Source organism: Colobus angolensis, unplaced genomic scaffold (assembly GCF_000951035.1).
Source record: "Colobus angolensis palliatus isolate OR3802 unplaced genomic scaffold, Cang.pa_1.0 Scaffold264, whole genome shotgun sequence".
NCBI classification, from domain to species: Eukaryota; Metazoa; Chordata; class Mammalia; order Primates; family Cercopithecidae; genus Colobus; species Colobus angolensis.
In genome coordinates this window covers 3,054,762-3,082,408 of record NW_012115866.1, presented here as the reverse complement: position 1 = coordinate 3,082,408, position 27,647 = coordinate 3,054,762, and the positions used below count along the sequence as shown (strand labels likewise).

At 41.3% G+C, this 27,647-nt stretch overlaps 1 protein-coding gene across 3 annotated transcripts in view; it reads right to left on the bottom strand.

Moving 5' to 3' along the window:
* The window catches only part of ARHGEF9 (Cdc42 guanine nucleotide exchange factor (GEF) 9), a 176,653-nt gene extending 149,925 nt beyond the window's left edge, over positions 1-26,728 (bottom strand). For 2 of the 3 annotated variants that reach the window (XM_011947409.1, XM_011947411.1), the window contains exon 1: positions 26,287-26,716. In XM_011947409.1, the coding sequence (XP_011802799.1) occupies positions 26,287-26,316 (30 nt within the window). In that variant the 5' untranslated portion in view covers positions 26,317-26,716. Of the gene's footprint in view, positions 1-26,286 lie in introns of all 3 variants that reach the window. The other variant, XM_011947413.1, reaches the window with a different exon arrangement.
* Between the last annotated feature and the right edge of the window lie 919 nt (positions 26,729-27,647).

The window sequence follows — 27,647 nt, the reverse complement described above, 5'->3', positions numbered from 1 at the left end:
ATTTCCCTCACAACCCTCTCCAAGATTACACCACATCACTCTCTACCCCCTTATGCTGCTTTTCTCTCATGGCCCTTATCACTACCTAAAATATTATATATTTTTATTGTCTATTGATTTATTGTCTCCCTTTATAAAATGTAAGCTCCATGAAAGCAGATTGCTTTGTTCATATCTGTATCCTCAGCACCTAAAATAGTGCTCAGCACTCAATAAATATATTTTCAATGACTGAATAACTAAATTAATGAATGAATGAGTGATTGAAGAGCAAGGTATAGCCCTGAGGACTCACAGTGTAAAATGTAAAGGAAGTCTTGTTATGGAAAGTATTCTCTGCTGCAGCCTGCGAATGCCAGTCTTCACCCTTCTCCCACCTCCAAGGGCCTTCATTAGTAAATACTCCTCTAAAAGTTACTATAAAGATTACAGGTTGAGAATTTCAAGATCTCTTTGGTTTTCTGTTCTCTGATGACATAGTTGCCACCCTACACCACCACCCAGAAGCCTTTCCCTCAAGAAAAACTGCCTATACCACCCTCCTGTGGCTAATGACTGAATAAATACCTGAATAAATACCCAGGAAACAGCAGTTTCCTTCTGTTCCTTCGCATGAATCTATTTTGGGCCTATTTCATATTTATTTTAGGCCTCTTTCAGTTCTATTTCAAGCAAACTAGTAGGCCAGACCATCTGGCTCTACTCAGGGTAGAGAGAGAACTGGTTGGAAAAGAGCAGCAAAGGTCTAAAAGCCCCTTTAGAGGAAGTACAATGGTTTCCTGTCAAGCTCAGGATCTTTCTGGGGCAGCTAAAGTCAATTATGCATCAGTTCAAGACTGTGGTGGGGAGTGAACATTTCTCTCAGTATCAGAACCCAGTGTTTAGTTGTAGAGCCTAATCTCCTGGATAATTCAACTCCTGAGCCTCATAACTCATTCAGTCAGCTAAACCCCCGCTGATCTCCGTGTCCAGGTGTATTTGTTTACAAGTTTTATTTGAACTGCAAACCATTGGGGACCAATGCCCCTAATCACCCATCATCAAATTAAGCATGGAGCTTTGCTTATAAGAGCTACTCAAGAATCACATAGATAAGCAGGTAGGTGGGCAGGTAGGTAGTCAGGATATGGTAATATGTTGAAATTGCAAAACAAGAGAGGGGGTGAGTATAGCTGGGGATTTTGTAAGAGGCTACATTATGTGACGGAGGGAAACTAAGGAATTCACTTTGAGGAACTGTATTTTCTGTAGAAGGGCAAGATAGTCTAGCAATGAAACTCCTGGCAAGATGTTAAGAAAGGGCTGGACATCCCCAAAGATTGATAAAGAAGAGAAGTGTGCAGGACACGTAAACAGATGGGGGTTTGTAGAAATTCATGAGGGCCTAGCTAAGACTGCTGAAGCTCTCTGTGGACTGATAGGGAGAGATTTTGAAGATACACAATGTGGAAAAAGAAAGATGCAGAATACAGTTGACCCTTGAACAACACAGGTTTGAATTGCACAGGTCCACTTATACCGGGACTTTTTTCAATAAAAGTTAATACAAAGTATGCCTGCCTCTCCTGCATCCCATTCCACCTCCTTAACTTCTGCCGCTGCTATCCCTGAGACAGCATGAGTAACCCCTCCTCTTCCTTCTCCTCTTTTTTTTTTCCTGCTCTCCCTATGTAGCCTTTTATTTAGAGACAATATAGCTAGAGCAGTAAAGAACATTTTAAGAAGAAAAATCTGAAACCCTGTCCCCCTTATACAGTATTTTTTATTTACATATATTCTTTTAAAATGTTTTTTTGTTGAGTTAATTATTAAGCTCCCATATGTCAAATATGATACATTCTCATTCATGTGCATATGTGGAGTTGAAGCTATGTGTCTAGTAGTATTTTTTAATCTGCATTTCTTTTTTTTTCCTTGCTATTCATTGCTTTCTTTTTTTGTTTGTTTGTTTTATTTATTTATTTTTTTATTGTTATACTTTAAGTTCTAGGGTACATGTGCATAACGTGCAGGTTTGTTACATATGTATACTTGTGCCATGTTGGTGTGCTGCACCCATCAACTCGTCAGCACCCATCAATTCGTCATTTATATCAGGTATAACTCCCAATGTAATCCCTCCCCCCCCCCCCCCCATGATAGGCCCCAATGTGTGCTGTTCCCCTTCCCGAGTCCAAGTGATATCGTTAGAATGGCAATCATTAAAAAGTCAGGAAACAACAGGTGTTGGAGAGGATGTGGAGAAATAGGAACACTTTTACACTGTTGGTTGGATTGTAAACTAGTTCAACCATTATGGAAAACAGTATGGCGATTCCTCAAGGATCTAGATCTAGATGTACCATATGACCCAGCCATCCCACTACTGGGTATATACCCAAAGGATTATAAATCATGCTGCTATAAAGACATATGCACACATATGTTTATTGCGGCACTATTCACAATAGCAAAGTCTTGGAATCAACCCAAACGTCCATCTGTGACAGACTGGATTAAGAAAATGTGGCACATATACACCATGGAATATTATGCAGCCATAAAAAAGGATGAGTTTGCGTCCTTTGTAGGGACATGGATGCAGCTGGAAACCATCATTCTTAGCAAACTATCACAAGAACAGAAAACCAAACACCGCAGTTCTCACTCATAGGTGGGAACTGAACAATGACCTCTTCCTTCTCCTCCTAAGCCCACTCAATGTAAAAACACTGAGAATGAAGACCTTTATGGTGATCTACTTCCACATAATGAATAGTAAATGTATTTTCACTTTCTTAGGATTTTATTAATAACATTTTCTTTTCTCTAGCTACTTTATTGTAATAATACAGTATATAAAACATATACAAAATGTGTCAATCAACTGTCTTTACTATAGATAAGACTTCCAGTCAAGAGGAGGCTATTAGTAGTTAAGTTTTTAGGGAGTGAAAAGTTACACGTTGATTTTCAACTGCATGGAGGATGGGATTCAGTGCCCCTAATCTCCACGTTGTTAAAGGGTCAAATTTAGTATTATGATGTGTGATCTTTTAGGTAAACAAGAGGGGAAATAAAATATATTTGGATTTGCTTATATCTGCATAAAGAAACTCTGGAAGGATACATAGAAAGCCATTAAGTTTGTGATCTCTGATGGGTAGAAAGAGAGATAGACTATACATTTTTATAGTTTGATTTTTTTACCATATATACTAGCTATTCATATATTAAATTTAAAAATGTTAAATCCATTATGTGATCTTAATAAGTCCTCTCTCTCTCTTTCCCCATGCCCTCCCCCCACCCCGTGCTTCAGTTTATCAAGCTAGGAAGATCCTAAGAGTTAGAAGTAGTGTATAGCCTTATGGCTAAGAATATAGGCTCTAGAGCCAGTCTACTGAGATCCAACCTTAGTTCTTTCAATTGCCAGTTGTGAGAACTTGAACAACTTATTTAATGTCATTGAGCCTCACTTTACTCATCTTTAAATCAGGGAGAATGGTAGAATGTCATGATACTCATGCTGCCCCTCATTTTGAGCAAACCCCTGACTCTCAGTCACCTAGTTTCCTCATTTGCAAAACAGGGGTAGGTGTTCATGAGGGTTTAATGAGTGAATAACTGTAAAGTACTTAGAACAATGTCACATAGTAATGCTCAGTAAATGATAATAAATACTATTATTTGAGGGTGTGATTATATGTGCCTAGCTTCAGGCAAATCATAAACTCTCTGAGCCTCAGTTTCCTCATCTATAGATAGACATAATGCCTGCCAAAGAGATGATGAGATCATGGATTTGAAAGTACTCTGTGGAATGAAAAACTCGGTTAGTATATCAAGAATTGCCATAGTTCAACTTACAGAATGGGTGAACATTTTTGCAATCTATCCATCTGACAAAGGTCTAATATCCAGAGTCGACAAGGAACTTAAACAAATTTACAAGGAAAAAACTAACAACCTCATTAAAAAGTGGGCAAAGGACATGAACAGACACTTCTCAAAACAAGACATTCATGCGACCAACAAACATGAAAAAAGCTCAACAATACTGATCATTACAGAAATGCAAATCAAAACCACAATGAGATACCATCTCATTGCCATTCTGACTGGCAATTACTAAAAAGTCAAGAAACGACATGCTGGCAAGGATGTGGAGAAAAAGTAATGCTTTTACACTGTTGGTGGGAATGTAAATTAGATCAACAAGTGTGGAAGACAGTGTGGCAATTCCTCAAAGATATAGATGTAGAAATACCACTTAATGCAGCAATCCCATTACTGGGTATATACCCAAAGGAATATAAATCATTCTCTTATAAAGATATATGCATGTGTATGTTCATTGCAGCACTATTCACAATCGCAAAGACATGGAATCAACCAAAATGCTCATTGATGATAGGCCGGATAAAGAAAATGTAGTACATATACACCATGGAATACTATGCAGTAATAAGAAGGAATGGGATCATGTACTCTACAGGGACATGGATGGAGCTGGCAGCCATTATCCTCAGCAAACTAACGCAGGAGCAGAAAACCAAACACTGCATGTTCTTCCTTATAAGTGGGAGCTGAATGATGAGAACACATGGTGGGGAAACAACACACACTGGGGCTTGTTGGAGGTGTTGTGGGAGGGAGAGGATCAGGGAGAATAGCTAATGGATGCTGGGCTTAATACCTGGGTGATGGGTTGATCTGTGCAACAAACCACCATGGCACATGTTTACCTATGTAACAAACCTGCACATCCTGCACGTGTACCCTGAAACTTAAAAGTTGGAGAAAAATAAAACAACAAAAAAGAATTGTCATAGTAGAAAAACATGAGGTACTAAATGAAGATCTCACCTATTCAAGGCTCCCCCTTCCCACCCCCAGCATTCTAAATAAGATTGTATCAGAGGGGCAAGTGGAGGTCTTTAAAGGCCATGAGTCATTTGTGTATTAAGTTTCAGGAAATGAGTCCCAGTTCCCACCTCCCAGAAGCAGAGTGGACAAAATGAGCTGCACACCAGTGGTTGCCAGTCCGTCACGAGATGCCAAGTGTTTCCATGTAACTGTTCCTATTTCTAGGAGATGCTAGAGCTCAGTGCTGCCCCCGCTCCCCTCAGCTGCTTCTCAGAAAGGAAAGGAAGCAGCACCAGTTCCAAAGGCTCACTCTCCCCTCTCCACACATACACCCAGTTAACAAGGATTAAAAAATTAAAAAAAAAAAACCCTCACTTAAGCAGGAGCACCAACTCTCCAGATCTTAGCAACCTTAGCAACCAGCCCTTACAATCGTATTTTATGACATAGAAAGTTGTTTCATAACCATTATCTGATTTGTACCTCACAAAAGCCCAAGGAGACTGGAAAGGGGTAGTGGTGGGGGTGGGGTGGTTCATCATTCCCATTTTCCAGAAGGGAAAGTCTGTTTCTGAGGAAGCAAATGACTTGCCACTGCTCTTGCTGCTTCATGAAAGAGTGGAAAGAACAAAGGATTAACAGCCAGAAGACCCAGTTCCGGAAAAAGTGTTTTAGAATCCGTACAGTTCTATACATTTGGGATTTTTAAAAATTGTCATGCTAGAGCCAGGCCTAGAACCTGAGTTTCCCATCCTCCCTGTCAGAATTCTTGAAGCTTTACTATACTGTTAATGGAGAAAGGAAGAGCAAATAAAGAACTAGAAAAAATTATCCTCTAAGAATAACTGCACCTTACATGTAAACAGAATTTCACAGCTTCCTAAATACTGTGGCTTTTTATCACATATCGACCTCCTGACAACCTTGTGAGGGAAATGCAGCAGGAAATAGGAACCTAAAATTTTAACCACCCACATGCATACTTCTTATCCATCTTCTCTGCTTCATTTTTTCTCCTTAGCATGTAAAACTACCATATTACATATTTAGTCATGTTCTTAGCATATAACTTCCCTTCTAGAATATATGTTCCCTGAAGACAGAATTTTTGTCTGTTTTTTACACACATCTAGTGCCTAGAACAGTGCTTGCTACGTAACAGATGTTCAATAGTACTGAATGACTGAATGAATGTGTGTGCATGCACACTGAGAGGAGGAAATGGAGGCAGGGAGAAAGGCCCCATTTGTGTGTAAACTGATATCCAGAGGAGTTAGGTAATTTTTCTAGGAATGACTTCTGAAGTGTCTTGTTTCAGCCTGTTCCCCTCACCCTACTGCTTGGCTGGTTCAGTGGCATCTTACCTGGGCTAAAAGAAACATTTTCTACCAATGCCTCTGTCCTCTCTAGGGCCAGCTCCAGGCTTTATGGCTACAGGTTGCCTGAGGTTCACCCCTTCATCAGCTCACTCATCCACTCCACAAGCAGTAACAGAGTGCCTGTTATGTCTACAAAAGGCATTCTGTCAGGCTTCACTGCCTTTACATACCCAAATGTATGCACCTCACAAACACTCAAAGGGCTTTTCTGAGTTTTCCTCTCTGGAATATACAATGGTGAAAGAAGAAAGGGCAAAAATCATTTGAGTCTTCCCAGCACATGGCCTGAGTGTACCTCTCTTCTATGCCCTACCTGCATTTTCCTCACTAAAGAACTGTGCCCCTCTAGCTCTCATCTTGTGTCCCCCGCATGTGTGTGCCTAACCTCAGCTGAGCCATCCAAGACCCCTGATCACCAACCCTAGTCCCCCACGCGGCCCCTCATCCACTCTGACAAGATGAAAGAAACAATCATGAACCAGGAAAACCCACCAAACTGCAGAAAAGGAACTGCTCACCGAAAGAAGGAGGTGGTTCATAAAACAGCCACAGCAGATGATTAGAAACTTCAGTTCTCCTTAAAGAAGTTCAAGGTAAACAATGTCTCTGGTATTGAAGAGGTGAATATGTTTACAAACCAAGGAACAGTGATCCACTTTAACAACCCTAAAGTTTAGGCATCTCTAGCAGTGAACACTTTCACCATTACAGGCCATGCTGTGACAAAGCAGCTGACAGAAATGCTACGCAGCATCTTAAACCAGCTTGGTGCAGTTTGACTACTTTAAGGAGACTGGCTGAAGCTCTGACTAAACAATATGTGGATGGAAAAGCACCACTTGCTGCTGGAGAGGATGATGATGATGATGAAGTTCGAGATCTTGTTGAAAATTTTGATGAGGCTTCCAAGAATGAGGCAAACTGAACTGAGTCAACTTCTGAAGAAGTGCCCCTTTTCAGTTTTTGTTCTTTTCAGTTTTTGCTTATAAACAATTCGCGCTTTGCAGCTAATTAAGATGAAGAAGGCTGGGAATAAAGTTTGAGATAAAGGTTAATAAAGTTCTTTAGTTAAAAAAAATTGTGCCTACCTCATAATATCGTTGAGAAGATTATATTAGATACACATGCAAAAACATTTAGAACAGTGCCTGGCACAAAATAAATGCTGGCTTGGTAAAAGGTAAGCTATCTTTCTTAAGACATACTGCATTTATAAGCTTATTCCTGGTACCCCTCACCTCTAGAATGAAGGAGACTGGGCACTGTTCACTCCTGGGAAGTGAGAAGAGTAATGACCAAATAACTACTATGGAGTTATACACCTGGTTTTCATTCTGGCTCCGTTTGGAGATAGTCGTATGGAGAAGATATTCCACCTCTTCCAGCCTTAGCTTCCCCACCTTTAAAGTAGGGAGAGTGTTGTTGTGAGGATTACATGAATTCATGCATGTCAAGGCACTTTTTCTTTATTTCAGTAGCTTTTGGAGAACAAGTGGTTTTTGGTTACGTGGATGAATTGTATAGTGGTGAAGTCAGATTTTGGTGCACCAGCCACCCAAGTATTGTACATTGTACCCAATATGTAGTCTTTTTATCTCTCATCCTCCAACCCTTTCCCTTCTGAGTCTCCAATATCTATTATACCACTCTGTATGCCTTTGTGTACCCATAGCTTAGTCCCCACTTACAAGTGAGAACATACAGTATTTGATTTTCCATTCCTGAGTTACTTCACTTGTAATAACAGCCTCTAGCTCCATCCAAGTTACTTCAAAAAACATTATTTGCTCCTTTTTTATGGCTGAGTAGTATTTCACGGTGTTTATATACCACATTTTCCTCATCCACTCATTAATTGTTGGGCACTTGGGTTAATTCCATATCTTTGCAATTGTGAATTGTGCTGTGATAAACATATGTGTGCAGGTGTGTTTTTGATATAATGACTTTTTTTCCTCTGGGCAGATACCCAGTAGTGAGATAGCTGGATTAAATGGAAGATCTACTTTTGGTTCTTTGAGAAATCTCTATACTGTTTTCCATAGAGGTTGTACTAATGTATATAATATTGTTTGACTCTGTCACCATGCAGATTTTACCTTTAAATGTAATAATTCCCACGTGTTATGGGAGGGGCCAGGTGGAGATAATTAAACATGGGGGCTATCTCCCCCATATGGTTCTTGTAATAGTGAGTGAGTTCTCATGAGATCTGATGGTTTTATAAATGTTTGGCATTTCCCCTGCTGGTACATTTTTTCTTTGCCTGCCACCATCCACTTAAGATGTAACTTGCTCCTCCTTGCCTTCCGCCATACTTGTAAGACCTCCCCAGCCACGTGAAACTGTAAGTCCAATTAAAACTCCTTCTTTTTAAATTGCCCAGTCTCGGGTATGTATTTATCAGCAGTGTGAAAACAAACAAATATAGTAAATTGGTACCGGCAGTGGGGTGCTACTAAAAAAACTCCCAAAAATGTGAAAGAAACTTTGGAACTGGGTAAGAGGCAGAGGTTGAAACAGTTTGGAGAGCTCAGAAGAAGACAAGAAAATGTGGGAAAGTTAAAAACTTCCTAAAAACTTGTTACATGGCTTTGTCCAAAATGCTAATAGCAATATGAACAATAAAGTCCAGCTGTGGTGGTCTCAGATAAACATAAGGAACTTGGTAACTGAAGCAAAGGTAGCTCTTATTATGTTTTAGCAAAGAGACTGGCGGCATTTTGCCCCTGCCCTAGAAAGTTTTGAAACTAAACTTAAAAAAGTAATTTATGGTGTCAGGTGAAAAAATGTCTAAGCAGCAAAGCATTCAAGATGTGACTTGGGTGCTGCTAAAGGCATTCAGTTTTATAAGAAAAGCAAAGCATAAAAGTTTGAAAATGTTGCAACCTAACAATGCAATGAAAAAAAAAATCCCATTTTCTAAGGAAAAACTGAAGCAGGCTACAGAAATTTGCATAAGTTACAAGAAGTTAAATGTTAATCCCCAACACAATGGGGAAAGTGTCTTCAGGGCATGGCAAGCCCTCCTATCACAGGCATGGAGGTTTAGGAGGAAAAAATTGTTTCTTGGGCTGGGCCCAGGGTCCCTCTGCTCTATTCAATCTAGGGACTTGGTGCCCTGTGTGCCAGCTACTCCAGTCATAAATAAAAGGGGCCAAGGTACAGCTCAGGCTGTTGCTTCAGAGGATGCAAGGCCCAAGCCTTGGCAACTCCCATGTGGTGTTAAGCCTACGGATGCACAAAAGTCAAAAATTAAGTTTTAGAAACCTCTACCTAAATTTCAAAAAAATGTATAAAAATGCCTGGATGCCCAGGCAAAAGTTTGCTGTGGAAGGGGGGATGCATAAAAAACCTCTGCTAGGGCAGTGTGAAAGGAAAATGTGGGGTCGAGCCCCCACACAGAGCCGCTACTGGGACACCACCTAGTGGAGCTGTGAGAAGAGGGCCACTGTCCTCCAAACCCCAAAATGGTAAATCCACTAACAGCCTGCATCTTGTGCCTAAAAAAGCTGCAGACACTCAATGCCAACCCGCGAAGGCAGCCAGGAGGGAGGCTGTTCCCTGTAAAGCCACAGGGGTGGAGCTGCCCAAAACCATAAAAACTCACCTCTTACATCAGTGTAACCTGAATGTAAAATATAAAGTTAAAGGAAATCATTTTAAAAATTTAAAATTTAATTGCTCCACTGGATTTGAAACTTGCATGGGGCCTGTAGCCCCTTTGTTCTGGCCAATTTCTCCCATTTAAAATGACTGTGTTTACTCAATACCTGTACCCCCACTGTATCTAGAAAGTAACTAGCTTGCTTTTAATTTTGCAGGCTCATAGGTGGAAGGGACTTGCCTTGCCTCAAATTTTAAAATGTAAACTTTTGGGTTAATGCTAAAATAAATTAAGGCTTTGGGGGACTGTTGGAAAGGCAAAATTGGTTTTAAAAAGTAAAAACATAAACTTTGGGAGGAACCAGGGGTGGAATAATATGGTTTAGCTCTGTGTCCCCACCCAAATCTCACCTTAAATTGTAATAATCCTTACTTGTCGAGGGTGGGGCCAGGTGTATATAATTAAATCATGGGCGTGGTTTCCTCCATACTGCTCTCATAATAGTGAGTGAGTTCTCACAAGATATGATGGTTTTATAAGTGCCTGGCATTTCCCCTGGTGGTACATTCTCTTTGCCTGCTGCTATCCACATACAATGTAACTTGCTCCTCCTTCTATGGCCTTCTGCCATAATTGTGAGGCTTCCCTAGGCATGTGAAACTGTAAACTGTAAGTCCAATTAAACCTCTTTCTTTTGCAAATTGCCCAGTCTCAGGTATGTCTTTATCAGCAGCGTGAAAACAAACTAATACAGTACATTTCAACCAGCAGTATGTAAGTGTTCCCTTTTCACCACATAAATGCCAACATCTATTGTTTGTAGATATTTTAATAATAGCTATTCTGGCTGAGTAAGGTTGTATCTCATTGCGGTTTTAGTTTGCATTTCCCTGATGATTAGTCACATTGAGCATTTTTTCATATATTTGTTGACCATTTGTATATCTTGTGAAAGTACTTTGAAAATATGAAATACCAAATGAATGTGAAGGATTATTATTACATTGAAATAGTAAAGGCTATCATTAATTGAGCCCTTGCTATATGAAAGACACTGTACCAAGTGCTTTAAATGAATATTCTTCATTTAAATTAATACTTCACGCTCAAAACAATAGTACCAGTGACTGGATATTATCATTATTCCAGTTTCATAGGCAAGGCATGATGATCAATTTTATGTATCAACTTGGCTGAGCCACAGTGCCCAGATAATTGGTCGATTATTCTGGATATTTCTGTCAAGGTATTTTAATAGATGAGATTTACATTTAAATTGGTGGACTTTGAGTAAGCCAGAATACTCTGCATAATGTAGGTGGGCTTCATCCAATCAGCTGAAGAACGTTTTTTTCCAGGTTCAAGCGATTCTCATGCCTCAGCCTCCTGAGTAGCTGGAATTACAGGCATGAACCACCATGCCCGGCTAATTTTTGTATTTTGAGTAGATACAGGGTTTTACCATATTGGCTAGGCTGGTCTTTAATTCCTGACCTCAAGTGATCCACCTGCCTCAGCCTCCCAAACTGCTGGGATTACAGTCATGAGTCACCATGTCTGACCTGAAGATCTTAATGGAATTAAAGACTGACCTTCCCTGAGCAAGAAGGAATTCTGCCAGCAGACTGCCTTTGGACTCTGACTGCAACTCTTTCCTGGGTCTCCAGCTTGCCTACCTACCCTGCAGATTTTGGACTTGCACCACCAAAACTCTGTGAGTCAATTCCTTAAAATAAATCTCTCTTTCTTTATGTATGTACATAAATTATTGGTTCTGTTTTTCCGGAGAAACCTTACTAACAAATACGGAAACTGAAGCTTAAACAGGTTAAGTCACTTGCTCAAAATTACACAGCTGGTCTGTGGCAGAGCCAGAAAGCTAGGGGTCATCTTCCTTGTTACCTTTCTGTGTTATATGTCTCTGAATTAATTCACTAGCAAGTCCCATTGATTTTATTTCAAAAATGGATGTCGGTCTTCCCTCCTCTATCCAACTCGAATAGCTGAATGGATTTTTGCAGCAGCCACTCAATTGAGCTTACCATCTCTACTTTCACCATCTCCTATCCATTCTCTACAGGGCCATATGCAAAAGTCCTTTTCTTGTATCACAAAGCAGACCCTATCATTCCACTCCTTTGAACACTTCCTATTGTGTTTAAAATAAATAATGCTTGCCATGTGCCCAGTACTGCCATGCATACTGTGAGCATGTTAACTCACTTAATCCTCACAATAACAGTATGAATAGTATCATTATTTTCCTCACTTTTCAGAGGGCATTACTGAGGCACAGAAAGATTGGGTAACATTCTCAAGGTCACATAGCTAAGAAGTGACACAGTCAGAATTTGAACCCAGGGAGTATGGTTTCAGAGTCTGTGCTATTGACCACTGAACCACACTGACTTTGAGTAGAGCCAATTCATACTTTCCTTGGGCTTACAAGGTTCTTTGTGAGCTGGTCTCTGCCTTACTCTCTACCCTCCTATCATGCCACTTGTCTCCTTCTCTCACTGTGTCAGTCACACTAGCCTTCTTTCTGTCTCTCAAGTGTACCAAGTTGTTTCAACCTGAAGGCCTTTGCATGTGCTATTCCTGCTGCCTCCCTTCAACTTCCCATAAGCCGCACTGTTTCTTCCTTTTTAAAATTGTAATCCAAATGTGTCAGGATCTTTCCCCAAGTCTCTACACAACTGACTCAGCTGAAATGTCATTTCCCTTGTGTGCTAGGCTGACCCTTTGACAGTATATCTCCTCATGGCAATAGGATCTTTTAGAGATAGCTAAATGCATTTCTCTGTCCAGTTTCCTCCACTGTCCAGTTTCCATCATCTAGCAGCTTAATCACTTACAGAACTAACCACATTCTAACACACATACACACACACACACACACACACACACAAATCAGCATCATATGAAAACTTTACAAAGCAATGATATCTTAAGAAGAAGCTCCTCACATTATGTCATAGGACTGTTTGGTGTTTTCCTCAGTCTTTTCTCCAGCACAGAATCCAGGAAGTCTTGGATTGGGGCAGGAGGGATTGTTCCTTGTGAATAAAATTCCTATTGGATTTCTTATCACTCAGAGAAGGAGAACGTATGATCTTCTAAAGTATGAATTCAGGGAAGTGGAAAAGACCATACTCTGCCCACCCAAGTGTGTGTCTCCTCTGTCCTGTCAGAAATAATAATTACTCCCCACATTGATAAAGAGTAGCGCAGTTCACACAGCACTTTCCCATCTATAGCTACTCAATCATCTGATTCTCACAGCAGACTGGGAAGACAAGCGAGGGCTATGTGATAGCTAATTTTAATGTATCAACCGGGCTGAGCCACAGGGTGCCCAGATATTTGATCAAACATGACTCTGGGTGTGTCTGTGAGGACTTTTCCAGATGCAATTAACATTTGAATTAGTAGACAAAGTAAAGAAGATTGCCCTCCACAATATGGATGAGCTCCCATCCAATCAGTTGAAGACACGAATAGAACAAAAAGGCCTAGTAAAAGGGAATTCCTCCTGCCTGACTGCTTGAGCTGGGGCATTGGTTTCTTCTAGCCTTAAGACTTGGACTGAAACATCAATTTTTCTTGTGTCGCAAGCCTGACGGCTTTCAGACTGGCATTCACACTATCAGTTCTTCTGGTTCTCAGGCCTTCATACTAGGGCTACACCTACACATTGGCTCTCCTGGGACTTGAGCTTGCAGAATGCAGATCTTAGGACTTCTCAGACTCCATAATCATGAGCAAATCCATTCTAATATCTATCTATCTATCTATCTATCTATCTATCTATCTATCTATCTATCTATCTATCTACTTATCCATTCACCCATCCATTCTATTGGTTTTATTTCTCTAAAGAACCTTTACTAATACAGGATATTATCCTCATTTAACTGATAAGGATCCTGAAGTTCAGAGAGGTTTAGCAATTTGGCCAAGGACATACAGTGACAGCTGCTGGTGGAGGCAGGACTCAAACCCAGGTCCATCTGACTTTTAATCATACATTTTTTCCCAAGAAATTTCTACAACAGACATTCATTTCAGAGTATTTGAGATTGTCTATCATAATGTCTGTGTAATTTGCCTCTGGTTGTCAAATGCAACCCCTCTCCTTTTCCAATTCATTCTGCTGGTGTCCTGTGCCACCAAAGGAATCCTCCACTACTTGGTTTCATCATGTCATTATCCTTTCAACCAGGCAAAGCTTCTGAGCTCTTCTTGTTCTAGCCCCAGTACACATTTCCAGAATTACAGGCTCTAGCCACACCAGAACACTAATGTACTATTTCCAGAACTTATGATTCCTTTAATGCCTTGATTCTTTATCTTATGTTGTACCCTCTGCTTGAAACATCTCATGCTTCACCTACCATGCCTACTCCCCATCCCAAGTAACTGTGCTATGTGAAAGGCTGTAAAAATGCAGTTTATATAAAAACCCTAGAAGATAACATAGAAAACACTATTCTGGACATAGGCTCTGGAGAAGAATTCATGACAAAGACACCAACAGCAATTGCAACAAAAACAAAAATTGACATATGCAACCTAATTAAACTAAAGAGCTTCTGCACAGCAAAAGAAACAGAGTAAACAGACAACCTACAGAATGGGAGAAAATGTTTACAAACTATGTATCTAACAAAGTTCTAATATCCAGAATCTACAAGGAACTCATACAAATCAACAAGCAAAAAAAATACAACCTCATTAAAAAATGAGCAAAGGACATGAACAGACATTTCTCAAAAGAAGACATACATGTGACCAACAAGCATATGAAAAAATATTCAACATAATTAATCACTAGAGAAACGCAAATCAAAACCACAATGAGATACCATCTCACACCAATCAGAATACTTATTATTAAGAAGTCAAAAAATAACAAATGCTGATGAGGTTGCAGAGAAAAGGCAACACTCATACACTGTTGGTGGGAATGTAAACTAGTTAAGCCACTGTGGAAAGCAGTTTGGGGATTTCTCAAAGAACTTAAAACAGAGATACTATTTAACCTAGCAATCCCATTACTGGGTATATAGCCAAAGGAATATAAATCATTCTACCATAAAGATATATGCACATGTATGTTCATCACAGCACTATTCACGATAGCAAAGACATAAAATCAACCTAGATGTCCATTACAGTGGATTGGATAAAGAAAATATGGTACATATACACCATGGAATACTACACAGCCATAAACAGGCAAGAACATGTCCTTTGTGGCAACATGGATGGAGCTGGAGGTCATTATCCTAAGCGAATTAACACAGAAACAGAAAACCAAGTACTGCATGTTCTGACTTACAAGTGTGAGATAAACACTAAGTACACATGGACACAAAGAATGGAAAAATAGACACTGAGGCCTACTTGAGGGTGAAGGATGTGAGGAGGGTGAGGATTGAAAAACTACCTATCGAGTAGTATGCTTATTACCTAAGTGAAGAAATAATCTATACATCAAACCCCATGACACACAATTTGCCCATATAACAAACTGGTACACATACTCCTTGAACCTGAAATAAAAATTAGAAGAAAAAAAAATAAGAAATAAAATAAAAAGTATATTTAAACACTGTCTCTTGGAAGCCCTACTCAATACCCTGAACCCCTCACCCACCACATTCTTGCTCCCCTATTTCCTTACATTATCTTCTTTATACATTCCTAAAGCATTTAGTGCAGCCTGTCTTTATTTCCCCCCTACTCAATCCTAAGCTCCTTGAAGACATAAGCCACATCTTCCTTTGACTCTCCCACACCTCAGTCCAGTACAGTGCCTCAGAAATCATAGCTTCTAGCTAAACATCCATTTTCAGCCTTGTTCATGTCTAATGACTGGAGACAACCCAATTCACCATCACCAGAGGACACAATGGAATCCTATGTAGCCATACAAAAGGAACGCTCTCTACTTGTACTGATATATAATAATCTCCAAGACATATTGTTAATTAAAAAATAGCTAACTATAACAACGTAAGAATATGCTACTATATGTATGAAGAAAGTGTGTGTGTGTTTCTGTGTACTTAGGTATATGCTCATGAAAGCTCAGAATATCCCAGCATGAACACCTAAGAGCCTGATATCTGGGGCTGCTCCTGGGGAAAAGGACCAGGTAACAGGATGAAGGGAAGAAGGGAGACTTATTTTTCACCACATTACCTTCCCTACTCTGAGTTTTATACTCTACACATGTATTAACTATTCAGGATAAAGACATAATATTTGTCATGAATCTATTATATGGGAGAGGAAACATAATTGATTTCTTTAGTATTGACATAAATTTCTTTCCCAGATTAACTTGAAAGGACCCTGAGGAATGCAACATGATTAGTCAGTAATCAAATAAAGTTGTGTTTCTGAACCAACTGGAATGGGCTCTGACTCTGAAGGAAATGTAAAAATAATAACAACAAATATTTATATGACTTTTACTCTGTATCAGGCATTGTTCAAGGTGTTTTGCATGTATTCACTCACTTCATCCTTACAACTATGCTGTGAAATAGGTATGCACTACTATCTTCCCACCTTTAAAGATAAGGATACTAAGGAGTCAAGTGGGATGCCCAGGACCACACAAACAATAAGTGGCCAGAGTCAAGGCAGAAGAGTAAAACCTAGTAATACTGGGACAGTATCCCCGGCATCCAGCAATTTATAAATGATCAATAAATAAATTGGATAGATGAACAGATGGATAGATGGATGGATGGATAGGTAGAGGAATTGATAGGTGAATGAGAGGATGTGTGTATAGGTGAGTGGATCAGCGGGTGAATGAGAGGCACATAGAGGAACGGGGAGTAGATGGGTCATGGTTGGATAAGTGGGTTGTGCAAAGAGTAAGTCTTTTGCAAACAAATAGATTTGGATTTGAAATCTTATGTTGCCCTTTATTTAACCCTGAGAGAGATGCCTAAGCTGTCTATTCCTGTTTCCAAGCTGAACTAGGCTATGAATTCTGGGAAGATAGAGACATTTTTCTGTTTTGGTCCCTGCCACATCCCCAGTGGATAGAAGAGTACCTGACACATAGTAGATGCTCAGTGAATATCTGTTGCATGGATTTATAAACTAACACATAAACACATGTAGACATTAAGGGGCTAATTTTGTAGGGGCTAATGTGAGGATTGATTGGGATAACATTTAATATAACTGGCACATACATAACAGGTGAGCTTCCCTTCCCTTGGCCCTACTAAATTTACCTCACAGAAGAAGCACACTCAATGGAGAATTCAGATCTGTGGGTTCTTATTCCAGTTACTGAGCAGCTGCATGGTCTTGGGTAAAGCACTCTCCTTTTCTGAACTTCCGTGTTCACAGTCTATAAAATGAGTAGTATTCAAACATTTTGTGTGGGGGATGGAGGGAATGCCGGATAAGAAAAACTCCCTTTTTCCAAAATCTTAAGCAACAATCCAATGTATGAAGCAAAAGCCCAGGTGCTGTAGACCAGAGGTGAGAAATACACACTCCTTCCTGCTCCTTTCTCCCCCTCCCCAAGGCACTGCCATGGTAACCCTAGGACTCGGAGCCAGAAGTCTGCAAACCTTTTCTGTAAAGGGCCAAATACTGAATTTTTTAAGCTTTGGGGGCCATATGGTCTCTGTCACAACTACTCAAGTCTGCTTTTGTATAACAAAGGCAGCCACACACAATAAGCAAATGAATGGGCATGGCTGTGTTCCAATGAAAGTTTATTTATGGATGCTGAAATTTGAATTTCATTATAATTTCATATACTTGCACCACCAAACACTATTCTTCATTTGATATTTTCCTAGCAATTTAAAAATGTAAAAATCATTCTTAGCTTGTTGGCTAGATTTGGTCAGCAGGCTATATAGTTTGTTGACCCCTGATCTAAGGAGTTGAGCTAGGTTATCCCCAAAGTCATCCAACTTGGACATTATAGCTCAGGCACTCCAGAAGCAACACAAGTACTGCAGAGAGTAAAGCCTGAAACAATAGTGCTGACATGTAAATTTTAGAAAGTAGATAACAGAGTGGACTGGGTCTGTTCTAGGTTAGGAGAATTAAAAAAGGAGGTTCAAGTTCTGCTCCTACCTCTCACTTTCCCAGGCTGTACAACACTTTTAAATGCTAGGTAGTTCATCTACCCTCAGAACTTCAACTGTCATCAATGCCTCCCAATCCCTTCTGAGCTCAATATCTGATCACCAACTGCCTATTAGATATCTACAATGTAAGACTGTCCAAGCATCTGAAACTCATCAGGGCTGAGACTATACTACTGTACTAGTCATCTCCTTTCCCTAAATCATCCAGAAACACTGCTCTATTTTGCATCCCCTATCCCCATGAAGCATGTCATGTATTAGCCCATTCTCATACTGCTAATAAAGACATACCTGAGACTGGGCAATTTATAAATGAAAGAGGTGTAATTGACTCACAGTTTAGCATTGGCTGGGGAGGCCTCAGGAAACTTATGATCATGGCAGAAGGGGAAGCAAAACATCCTTCTTCACATGGAGGCAGCAAGGAGAAGTGTAGAGCAAAGAGAATGAAAAGCCCCTTATAAAACCATCAGATCTTGTGAGAACTCAGGCACTATCACAAGAACAGCATGAGGGTAACTGTCCCCATGATTCAATTACCTCCCCAGGTCCCTTCCATGACACATGGGGATTATGGGAACTACAATTAAAGATGAGATTTGGGCGGGGACACAGCCAAACCATAACATTCCACCACTGGCCCCTCCGAAATCTCATGTCCTCACATTTCAGAACACAACCATGCCCTTCCAACAGTCCCCCAAAGTCTTAATTCACTCCAGCATTAACTCAAAAGTCCAAGTCCAAAGTCTCATCTGAGAAAAGGCAAGTCCCTTCTGCCTATGAGCCTGGAAAATAAAAAGCAAGTTAGTTATTTCTTAGATACAATGAAATTATAGACATAAAGATGCCTAGATACAAAGACATTGGGTAAACACGCCTGTTCCAAATGGGATAAATTGGCCAAAATGAAGGAGTTACAGGTTCCATGCAAGTACGGAATCCAGTGAAGCAGTCAACTCTTAAAGCTCCAAAATAATCTCCTTTGACTCCATGTCTCACATCAGGTTCACTCTGTGGGTGGACTTCCACAGGCTGGGGCAACTCTACCCCTTTAGCTTTGCAGGGTACAGCCCCCTCCAGGCTGCCTTCATGGCTGGTATTGAGTGTCTGTGGCTTTTCCAGGCACACAGTGCAAGCTGTCGAATCTATCATTCTGGGGTCTGGAGAACAGTGGCCCTTTTCTTACAACTCAACTAGGCAGTACCCCAGTGGGGACTCTGTGTGGGAGCTCCAACCCCACATTTCCCTTCCACACTGCCTGAGCAGAGGTTCTCCATGAGGGCTCCAATCCTGCCCTGAACTCCTTTCTGGACATCCAGGCATTTCCATACATCCTCTGAAATCTAGGCAGAGGTTCCCAAACCTCAATTCTTAACTCATGTGTACCCGCAGGCCCAACATCATGTATAACCTGCCAAGGCTTGGGGCTTGTACCCTCTGAAGCAATGGTCTGAGCTCTACATTGGCCCCATTTAGCCACAGCTGAGATGCAGGGCACCAAGTCCCAAGACCTTACAAAGCAGCAAGGCCCTGGGCTGGCCCATGAAACCATTTTTTCCTCCTAGACCTCCAGGCATTTGATGGGAAGGGCTGCTGTGAAGACCTCTGGCATGCTCTGCAGACATTTTCCTCATTGTCTTGGCAATTAACATTTGGCTCCTTGTTACTTATGCAAATTTCTGCAACCAGCTTCAATTTCTCCCCCAGAAAATGGGTTTTTCTTTTCTATTGCATTGCCAGGCTGCAAATTTTCCAAACTTTTATGCTCTGCTTCCCTTTTAAACATAAGTTCTAATTCCCAACCATATCTTTGTGAATTAATAAAACAGAATGCTTTTAAGGGCACCCAAATCTTCTCTTGAATGCTTTGCTCCTTTGAAATTTCTTCCACCAGATATCCTAAATCATCTCTCTCAAGTTCAAAGTTCCACAGATCTCTATGGCAGGGGCAAAATGCTGCCAGTCTCTTTGCTAAAGCATAGCAAGAATCACCTTTGCTCCAGTTCTCAATAAGTTCCTCATCTCCATCTGAGACCACCTCAGCCTGGACTTTTTGGTCAAAACCCTTCAGTTGTTGATCAGTGTCAATTCATAGTAGATCCTCTACATTTGTGTTGAATAAATTAATAACCCGAAAGTACCTATAAAAAGGCACTGTATCCCCATTTAATGTAAGAGAATACTGAGAACAAAGTAGGTTTGACAATTGGTAATAGTTTCAGGACTGAGAAACGTAAAAGCCAGGCCCTAAACCTAAGGCCTAAACCATTCTCTAGGAAGCTCCAAACTTTCCCACATCTTCCTGTCTTCTTCTGAGCCCTGCAAACTGTTCCAACCTCTGCCCATTACCCAGTTCCAAAGTTGCTTCCACATTTTGAGGTATCTTAATAGCAGTATCCCACTCTACTGGTACCAATTTACTGTATTAGATCATTTTCATATTGCTATGAAGAAATACCGGATACTGGGTAATTTATAAAGAAAAATAGGTTTAATGGACTCACAGTTCCACATGGGTGGGGAGGCCTCACGATCATGGCGGAAGGCGAAGGAGGAACACGGGCACATCTTACATGGTGGCAGACAAGAGAGCCTGTGCAGGGGAACTGCCCTTTATAAAACCATCAGATCTTTTGAGAACTCACTTGCTATCATGAGAACAGCATGAGGGTAACTGACCCCATGATTTGATTACCTTCCACCAGGTCCTTCCCATGACACATGGGGATTATGGGAACTACAATTCAAGATGAGATTGGGGTGGGGACACAGCAAAACCATATAACCATCCATCTAGTTTCATAAAAAGACTGTCACTAGTAGGAAGCATAGGAGGACTAGGATATGTCAAGTCTTTATTGATCCTTCACAAGATTGATGGCAGCATTTTTACTATTAGCAACAACTATCAGGCTTTGGCCCACAGTCCAAAGCTGAGTACAAGCCCTTAGATTCTGTGTTTCTACAATCACAGGCATACAGTTCAACTGATCATGACAATGACTGCCGATTATCTCCCAAAAACATCATTCTTCCCTTCTTCCTCTGTATTAGAAAACCCACTCCCAAATTTTAGGTGTACACTTGTCACCTAGTTTATATAACTGCATTTCCTAGCTACCCTTGCAGCTAGCAGCAGCCATGTGACATAGTTCTTCAATGAGACATAAGTAGAAGTATTAAATAGAACTTCTAGGAAGAATTCTTAAAAAGGAGGGGTCAAGAACTTTTCCTTCCTTTTTGCCTTCTGAAATTATGGATATTAATAGATTTTCTTGAGCTTTAGCACTCATCTTGGACTATGAGTAATGGAAGCCAAGTGCTATGGATGATAGAGGAGAAAAGTCTCTAAAAACTTGCTGAAGCTGCCATAGTGGCCCAGGTAGGTACGCCTGTTTCCTGATTTTTTTATGTGAAAAAATAAAACCTGTGTGTTTTAAGTCAGTATAGATATTCTTCTGTTATTCATAGCTGAATAAAGTAAAATCAGCTGTTAAACCTTGCAGTTGGTCCTTCCATCTGGAGAGATTGCCACGGAGTCATATATGACTCTTACACAGTTCATATGGCATTTGGCATGGAATTGGTCCACAATTCCATATTCTTATCCAGAGTGGTGGCACACCAAAGATGTGGCAATGGGAGCAGACAACCCAGGGTGCACGCAATAAGAGTACACTAGCTACAGAAAATTTTTTTTAAGACTAAAAGTCAAAGTGTTTTCTATCACCATGAACCAGCAATTTTAAACAACATTAGAAATAAAACATTCCTTCCTTAAAACAAGAAACAAACAACAACAACAACAAAAACAAAACAAAAAAAATTTGGTTGGTCAAAGTTTTAAACAATTGCTGTGGTTACTATTGACTTTTAATAATATATATGAAGCTTGAAATTAGCACCTTTTTATTTATCCTTTAATCGACACTTTATTCTACATGGAAGTTGACTCAGAGAACTCCCAGTTACATCATTGGTCCCTGACGCACACAGTTGTAACTACAAGTGTTCGTTCAGCTTATTTCAGTTTGTAAAGGTTCAAAATCATTCAAGAGAGCTTTAGGTCAGTTTTGTGTCTGTAATCCCTCTGATACTATATGTTCCAGCATTTACATACTAGGTTGAAAGTAAACAATAATAACATAGTGATTATAAAGACAAAGAAATAGAATGTGGGTCACTTCAATTCTGTCATTCTGTGCGACCAATTGTAGTTTTATGTGTGCTTAAAATCTAAAACAGTGAAACAATGAAAACTGAAAGGTGTACTACTTCTGTTTAGAGAGTGCACATTGTAGTTTATACATGAGATAAATTTTGAATTTGAATATGTTTACCATTAAAATGTATTGTTTTCCTTGGTAATTGAAAATTAAAGAACAAATCAAGAAAATAATAAATAGTACTGATGATTACTGAAAATAATTTTTTCATATAGAAGACTATCAAAAATTATCCATTGCAGATATTACAGATAAACAGTAGGTATACCACAACCTCGAAGTGCTAATAATACACTTAAACTTCTCCAGAATCCCAGAAAGCAAGGTATTAATTTATTGGTAATCCACATAGAACCAAGTCTCAGTTAGCCCTACTATGGTCAGAAGACCAAAAACAGATCACTCGAACATTGACTTAGATATGAAATGCCCCTCCATATATACACTCACTCTATGTTCTTTCAGGCCCCACTCTTAGCGATCTGAGGGTCCAAGCAGGTGATCAGAAAGGAGAAAGACATGTTATCATCTATAAACAATGATGTCAGTCATTTCGTATAGATCTCATCTCTACCATTATCACCCTGATCCAAGCAACCATCAGTTCTAACCTGGGCCTCCTCACAGTTCTCATCCTTGTACCACTACAATTTAGTCTCCTGTTAAAATTTAAGTCAGATCATGTCCTTCATCTCTTCTAAACCTTTCCACAGCTCCCAATTTCAGTCAGAATAACGCCCTATAAAAGTGGCTGTTTTCTCTCTGACTTCATCTATCCTTCTTTCACATAGTAATTCTTTATCCCAAGGACACTGGTCTCTTTGCTGTTCTTTAAACAAACCAGTTGTGTTCTTTCTGGATGTTCCTTATGCCTAAAATCCTCTTCTCCTAAACATATACACAGAGTTTGTTCCTGCACTTCCTTCACGTCTTTGCTCAAATGCTCCTTAACTAGTGAGGTTTTGATGGATCTAATATACCATCCAACTTCCCATGTCTCTCTATTCTCTTAAGAAGTTTTATTTTTATTCCTAGTGATTACCATCTCCTGACATAGTGTATATTCATTTCCGTTACGGTTTAATGAACCTCCCAAACACTAGAATGTAAGCTCCATGAAAGTGAGGAATTTTTTTTTTCATTGTGATCTCCCCTGAACTTAGATCAGTGTCAATTCATAGTAGATCCTCTACATTTGTGTTGAATAAATTAATGACCCAATAGTACCTATAAAAAGGCACTTTATCCCCATTTTATGTGAGAGAATACTGAGAATAACGTAGGTTTGACAATTGGTAATAGCTTCAGGACTGAGAAATGTAAAAGCCAGGTCCTAAACCTCAGATATGTTACTCTGAAAACAATGTTCTTTCCACTTTAGGCATACTGGCTAATCCAGCACAAACTGGCATTGGAGGAAGAAGCTATGAATAAATAACAATTTACCATCCAGTGTGAACTCACAGTTTAACATCCTCTATCTATGAGACAGATTTTATTCTTTAAAATCTTGAACAATGTTTTATGTTCAAGGGCCATGATTTACATGTAACACTTGAAATAAGTTATTACAGTCAAATGTTCTAAAAAGAAATCTCACTGTTATAAAAAGCTCAGTTTGTACTTCGGGCACCTTGCAAATTAAAGAACAAGGAGCAAAGATCTTTCAACTAGCCACGTTATAAAATGGTGGCTAGATACACAATCCCTATTTGTTTGTAATGAGCCACTAGTTAAATTTTATCCAATACATACTTCTAGGAATCTGAGAATCTAAGACCTGGAAGGAATTTTGGTGATTATTAACATCCGCATTTAATAGGTAAGAAATCTGAGGCCCAAAGGATTTCTATTAGTGGCAAGGCCAAAACTTAGAGGTTCCCTGCCTCTCAGGCAAGAATAGAGTTTACTACTCCCATCTCTTGCATTCTGGTAAACAGCTAAATAAATGCTTTCATCATATAATATTCACTGCCTCAGTCCTCTAAGAATATTATGAGATTTTTCCCCATCAACCAATCCTTAATTACATAGTCTCCACAAGATGTCTGTGACCCTTTTCTCTCTCATACACAGTTGGCAAAACTTCAGATTTCTCCTTTAATTTAACCTGCTGTTAATGAGTGGCTCTGGGTCCCTATACTTCAATATATTTGGAAGACGAAGGAAGTCTCACCCTGACCCAGTTCCCAGTTGCCAGAAATGCCAGGACTGGCATGGGTTTTTTTCAGGTAATTTTTTTTTTTTTTTTTTTTGAGATGGAGTTTCGCTCTTGTTGCTCAGGCTGGAGTGCAATGGCACAATCTCGGCTCACTGCAACCTCCATCTCCGGGGTTCAAGTGGTTCTCCCGCCTCAGCCTCAGGCATGCGCCACTACACCTAGCTAATTTTGTCTTTTTAGTAGAGACAAGGTTTCTCCATGTTAGTCAGGCTCATCTTGAGCTCCCGACCTCAGGTGATCCACCCGCCTCGCCCGCCCAAAGTGCTGGGATTACAGGCGTGGGCCACCGTGCCCGGCTTTCAGGTAAATTTAATGGCACTAGATCATCCTGAAGAAAGTCCTTTCCCAAGATCATGACCCTGTTCCTTTCTGTCTCTTTCAGCACCATTCGAACAGATGATTGGTGGAGCACTGGGGAAGGACTGACAGTGAGGAGACTCAAGTGCTAGACTCAGCTTTGCCTCCAAGGAGTTTGTGGCCCTGAGCAAAATCTCTCCCACTCTCTGGATCCCAGCTTTCCTGGTTGGACAGCAAGGACTCTAAGGTCTTTACCTGCTCTAATCTTTTCTGGTTCTACAAACATTTGATGTAGCTTTAATGGGACCTCAGGGAAGTAGGGAGGTCTGAGAGGAAGGGTCTCTTGAAACCCTGGTACATAGGCATATGAACTGGATGCCCTTAAGAGCCACTGAAACAGAGATCTAACAAAACTCTGAGGAAGGGAAGAGGACAGCTGCTCTGAATATAGTCCTAGCCCACACCAGATTCGCTCCTCCCTTCCACAATGAAAGCAAAAAAGGAGTTAAATATCAGTTTTTGCCCAACCACTTCAGGCTACTTTCCTTCATCTGCGTGTTATTGGTGGCAGTGTAGAAGTGTGGGCTGTATTGACATCAGTGCCTGCTGACCCAACCTAACTGCCCTCTAAGGCCCTTTTGCTCATGCCTCCCAGCTGAGGACAAAGTCATGGTGGCCTCCCACTCCCCAGAGGCCCTAACCAGGCTTAAGCTGCTCCTGGCTAAGTCAGAGAGGCATCAAAATGCAGCCACCACTTCCTCTCTGCAAAAGGAAGTCATTCCAAGGTCTCCAGGTGGAGAAGAGAACACCATGGCATAAAATGAACTGTTGGAGGATTATACTAAACAAACACACAAGCACACACTCCTTGAGAGGGAGAGAAGAGCTCTGTTAACTGACTGTGGCCCAAACCCATTTCCAGAATGTGGGTTTCTGCATCTGTCTCTCCTTGACAAAGCCCCAAGTGTGGACAGGGTGACCCCAGCCCAGACAAGGAAGGGCTTCAGGGCCCCCTCAGGCAGCTTCCTGAGAGAGAGTGTGTCTCTCTGGCCCTCATGCGCCGGGGCTGACCAGGGGAAGGAGTTGCAGGAAATCTAGCTGAGGGCGGGGGCGGGGGAGTCATGCAGCTCTCCCATAAGGCCCCCTCTACAATTCCAGGCTTTGTGACTGTCCCCTCCCCCCCCCACAACCCCGTGCCAGCTTGTCAGCCTCCTGCGAGCTTCACTGCTTCCAGAGAAGCCCTCTGCCATCCCCCTTCCCTCTCTGGCCTCCCAAGTGACCCCTGGGATGTTCCTGGGAACATCATCTGGCCCCCACCCCTATTCCCCCTTAATCTCAGAGGGAGATAGAAAAGTGGAGGGGGATGGGAGGGGGGTTTCCTGGGCAGGCGGGCGAGCAGGGACTCCTAAAATGGCCACAGCAAGCTCACTAGTGTCTCAAGGACGGCGGCTAGGGCGGTGGGCAGAGGCCAGAGTGCTCACTGCGTTGTGGCTCCTTGGGGGAACTGGAGGTGGGGCTGGGGGACTGAGAGGCTCAAGCAAGGGAAGCCAAGGCTACATGCACTCACCATTCCGGATCCTCCCCTTATCCACTGCATGGTGCTGGCGAAGTCCGGCTTCTCTGAGGCCCCGGAGCTGGCGCGAGTTGTCGCGGGCTGACTAGGAGGGCTGGGCTGAAGCAAGCGAGAGCCCCAGCGCCCCCTCCGCCTCCCCTCCTCCACAACCCTACAGCCCAATCCCCTCCGCTCCGGACCTCGCCTTCAGTCAGGTTGTTCCATGTCAACCGGCAGGCTCTGTCTCTCCGCCCTGCTGCTCCTAGAGGTCTTGGCAGGGAGAGGTGCGAGTGTGGGGGTTCCCAATGGGCTGCCTTTGTCCCCCTCCAAGGCTTGAGAACTGTGGGGGTGGGATGCAGAGAGAGGATGGGGGCGAATAGCCTCCACCCGCCCAGAAGAAGGCAGCTGCTACCTCTGCCTGCCTCCTGCTGCGCTGGAGTTAGATGCTGTTTATTGTGGGGCTTCCCAATTGTGTCGAGTCAGCGGAAAGTCCTTTGCAAAGTTACCAGAGGTGTTGGGCCAATCTCCAGAATAATAAGATCCTGCCCCAATGGAGCCATGCCAGCACTCTCACGCCTCCCTCCCCCGCCCTCCCTCTGCATACTCCCCTAGGGTCTTCTCTCTTTGTGTACTCTCTTAGAGCTTTCATCTGCATTACTTTCACTTCTCAGAACAACCCTATAGAGGCAGGCATTAGTATCTCCATTTTACAGATAAATAAATGGAGGTTTGGAAGAGGGATGGGGCATAAGGTCACATTAAAAATAATAATAATAATAAAAAAAGATAAACCCTCGACTTTACCCTCTGCAGCTTTCCAAGCGTCTTTCGACTATCTCTCCCTCTCTCTCACACGCACACACCACTCCAGGCTTCTCCTTCATACCTTTAGGAACATGAAAGGTAGCTTGTTGATGGACAAATTTTCCATCTGCTTATTTTGCTGAGAATGAGTTGAATGTACATCAGCAAAACAGACAAATGGAGAAACCGCCCGCCTCTTTATTATTCCCCCAACTCTGGGGAACACAACACAGGCTGGTACCTTTGCTTAGGCTAAAAATTGACTTTGTCAGTCACACTGACATCTGTTATTATCCCTTATAATCCTCACAGTAACTCTGAGATGGATGCAACAGGGATTCTTAATTGGCCACTGTTACAGACTTGAACACTGAAGCCCAGAGATTGAAAGACATCTGCTCAAAGTAACACAGCCTAACAAGACAAGAATCTAAGGCTCCTGACTAGAAGAGCAGGTCAGGCAAAGACAGAATTGCGAAAACAGAGGTTGCACCCAAAATATGATATTAGAAAGAAGTTCCTGGAGGTAATTGGCATGAAGACATCACTGGACTGTTACACATACAACTTCA